The 3,458-nt window shown below is 57.1% G+C and overlaps 1 protein-coding gene across 1 annotated transcript in view; it reads right to left on the bottom strand.

Moving 5' to 3' along the window:
- The window catches only part of FBRS (fibrosin), an 8,374-nt gene that overhangs the window by 2,766 nt on the left and 2,150 nt on the right, over positions 1-3,458 (bottom strand). The window contains exons 3-10 of the mRNA XM_010837443.1: positions 3,238-3,443; positions 3,078-3,122; positions 2,764-2,859; positions 2,459-2,527; positions 1,669-1,698; positions 1,215-1,286; positions 784-904; positions 607-687 (exon numbers count right to left, since the gene is read on the bottom strand). Coding sequence (XP_010835745.1) covers positions 607-687; positions 784-904; positions 1,215-1,286; positions 1,669-1,698; positions 2,459-2,527; positions 2,764-2,859; positions 3,078-3,122; positions 3,238-3,240 — 517 coding nt within the window. The 5' untranslated portion in view covers positions 3,241-3,443. The remainder of the gene's footprint in view (positions 1-606; positions 688-783; positions 905-1,214; positions 1,287-1,668; positions 1,699-2,458; positions 2,528-2,763; positions 2,860-3,077; positions 3,123-3,237; positions 3,444-3,458) is intronic.

Raw genomic sequence — 3,458 nt, 5'->3', positions numbered from 1 at the left:
GCGTTCCCCCTATCCCAGGCCTCTGCCTCCAAGGTCAGGCTCTTACCCCACATTCCCCTATACCCGCCACCCAGGCCAACTCAACAGCCAGCCACTCCCCTGAAGAACCTCTGCTAGCTGCCTCCCACCCACATGCAACTGAACCCTGACTGTGTGTGTATGTTACATGGCTGTGAGAACACCTAACCTGCCAGCTGGGGAAATCTCACAATTGCCTCTTCTAGAACACCTTTCCCTGGGCCAGCCGGCTCAATTCTTCCTTGTTCATCCAAACTAGGATAAACCTCTCCAAGAAGCTGGCGGAGACCACTGGGAGCCAGGGACCATGCTGCACAGCCTTCCTCCACACGCCTCTCCCCACTACTCCTGGCTATTTCAGACAGTGACTGAGCTGGGCAATGACTCTGCCCTTCGTTATCCCATTTTACAGACTGTAAGACCAAGGCTCAGAGCAGGGAGAGTAACTTGCTTGAGGTCACAAAGCAAGTGGACCCAGGTCTACCCTCCATTCCAGCTGCCTCTCAGGTTTAATTTCAATCCCCCGCTTAACACCTTCAAGAAGTCAGGGTCAAGGCCTGGGTTGCCCAACATGCCCTTGGCTCTTACCAATGTGGGTGCTGGGACTCAGAAAGGGTCCATGGGCCCCGGGAGCTGCCGTGAAAGGGTTGGCTGCAGCATGGACGGCACCTGGGGCAAAGAGGCGGATGAGGCTGAGTGTGTGCAAGGTGGGCCTTGGGCTACAGGTGGGCACCCTCAGGCCCAGAGAGGGCTGGCCAGACTCACCAGTCGCAGTGAAGAGGGAGGCGGCCGGGTGGGAGAGCTCCTGCCCAGGGGGCAGGGCCCCATAGGGCCCCGGAAGGCAGGGCAGGAGGTCGTTCCGAAAGTCAAGCTTGTGGGAGTCGCCCTGCATGGGACAGGGAGAGGGGCAGTGAGTGAGGAGGCAGGTGTGGTCCCGCTCTTGCTCTTCCACCCTGAGGCCCCCTCCGAGAGCTGGCTGGTGCCAAGGGAGGGCGAGGGTGGGCCTCTGCCTCTCTCCAAACCTTCTCTGACCACCCCCCAGTTAGCTAGAGAACCTAGTACTGACTGTGGAATTGCTCAGGCAGTGACCAAGGATAGGAGAGGACGTTTCTGGCCAAGATTCTGCCAAGCTCCACTGAAGGTAGACACCCAGAGCTCAGGCAGGCCCGCTCTCCCCAGCCCTCTGGCCCCAGTACCTTCATCTTTTCCTGGTGTCTCAGGATCATGTAAGCCACGCGCACGTGCATGGCACACCACTTCCCTGGTTTCTGCCGCCCCAGAAGGATGACCAAAGGGAAAGGGAAGGAAAGAACGTTCACTCATCACCCACTCCAGACCTGGCCCTGGGCCCAGCATCGCCATACAACATCCCCACTTGTCAACCCCTACAAGTGAAGGGTTAGGACTAGGTTCATTTCACAGCCTAGGAAACTGAGGCTCAGAGAGAGAAACAGTCTTGCCCAAGGTCCCACGGCCTGCTATGTGTGAACCCGGGCCTGCGGTTTGCAAGCCTTTCGTTTCCTGCTGTTCCATCTGGCTGCCTCCATGTCTTGGGCTTCTGGCTTATTCCCAAGCAAGACCCACCCCTCAGACAAACACGCTGACACCAGCCCCCAGCCTCATGCAGCCTGAGGTCCTCACCAAACTCACCCTCAAAGGTGGCCGGAAATGGTCAGGGATCTGGGAAGGGCAAAGCAGAGATTGGCGGCAGTTCAAACCTGTTTACTGACCTGGGCACCTCATCTCCATAGTCCCCAGTACCCCACCCACCCAAGCACCTCTCGTGTGGTACCCTCAAACCTTTCCTTTTCCCCGCTTCTCCAACTCCAGGCATCTCCCTTCCAGTACCAAGTTACTGAACCTGGCCCCAAGGAGGTGCCCTGCCTGGAAGGCTGTAGAATGGGTTAGTGGGCAGCAGGTTTCTCAAAGAGTAGCTCTCTGACTGACAACTTCATGTATAATGAGGAACTGCTTAAGATTTCTTTAGAAAAATACCTTTACAATTGTTAAAACAAGCTGGAAAACCTCTGGACTAGTCTCTTTAGGAACTATATCCTATGCTTTTCACCATGTTCCCAGAGCCCTGGGCTTTAAGGCTGTTGCCCATGTCTCGTCACAAAGGGGCAGCTTATCTTTTCGTTAAGAACAGAACTTCCTAGTGTGATGTCATTTGGAAAAATAGAATGCTGTGACTTAAAAAAACCTGAAAACTCTTATAAAAATTACTGTCCTATAATCTTATTTCTGGGGCAACTTCACAAAATTCCTATCCCTCATGCCTGAGAAACTCTTCACCGACAGAAATTCCCTCTCCTCAGATTCTCAGGGATACCCCTGATCACATATTAAAGAGAGGGATCAGGGGGTCACTCTCAAGTCAACACTGCTCTCCCTCAACAGATCTTCGAGCTCCCTGAGGACCTGCCTTGACCCCCCTCACCTGTGTCCCCTTTTGGGGAAGCCCGCTCGGCACTGGCCCCAGTCGTGGTGGCAGCTCGGGGTTCGTGCTCTGAGAAAGGGGAGTGGAGGGATCAGTCAGAGGAGCTGATGCCAGGCATAAAAGGGGGCTAGAATCAAGCTGGGGGCTGGGACTGGGAGGGAGTATGGCTTTGAAAAAACCTGGATCCACAGGGTGAGGGCAGGAGGAGGGGCGTGGTTTGGGGCAATTAGAAGGTACATGGTTCTGGGGATGTCTGGGTTTGTAAGGGGTGGGAGGTGGTGGTGGTGTCTGGGTTGGGAGCTCACCTTGGGCTGGAAGGCCCCCTGCAGGGAGCCAAAGGAGACAGCCGGCGGGAGGCCCGGAGGGAGGCCGGGCACTGCGGGAGGGAAGGCCGTGTAGGGCTGTGGAGAGAAGGGGACTAGTCCAACTGGGGGTGGAGGTGGAGCCCAGGGCGGGTCTGCTCATTGGTCCTCTGGCCTCCACCCTAGACCCCCCACCCTCCCCCAGGGAGCTCTCCCAGGCTCAAGGCTCTTGCTTTGGAAGCTGAAGACTGGACCCCCACAGTCAGGGCCACACACACTGATATATCAATGCCCACGCACCACACACACACACTCACATTATGCCGGAAAAGGCCTTCCATCTTTCCTGGATATTTCTCAAACTAGGGAAGAGAAGGGAAGAGTAAGCTGCCAGCCAAGAACCCAGGGCTTTCCCCTGGAAGCCACACCCTCCCCCCAGGTCTCTGAGTCTCATCACTGGCCCAATGAGGAGCTCACCATGTGGGGGCCGTGGGGTGGCAGCAGGCCCGGGGGGTAAGGGGTGAAGTGCTGGTGGGTGTGCTGGTGGGTGTGCTGGTGCTGGTGGTTGTGCTGGTGGAACTGGAAGGCCAGGGGCCGGGCCGAGCCCCCTGCCCCCACCACCTCGGGGCCACCCTGGGCATTCAGGTAGCGAGAGTTCAGGTCCTGGCCGATCAGGTCCTGCTCTGTGGGAGGGGAGG

This window comes from Bison bison, unplaced genomic scaffold (genome assembly GCF_000754665.1).
Source record: "Bison bison bison isolate TAMUID 2011002044 unplaced genomic scaffold, Bison_UMD1.0 scf7180017864072, whole genome shotgun sequence".
Taxonomy (NCBI): domain Eukaryota; kingdom Metazoa; phylum Chordata; class Mammalia; order Artiodactyla; family Bovidae; genus Bison; species Bison bison.
The sequence above is the reverse complement of the archived record's forward strand: the minus strand, read 5'-3'. Positions and strand labels throughout refer to the sequence as shown.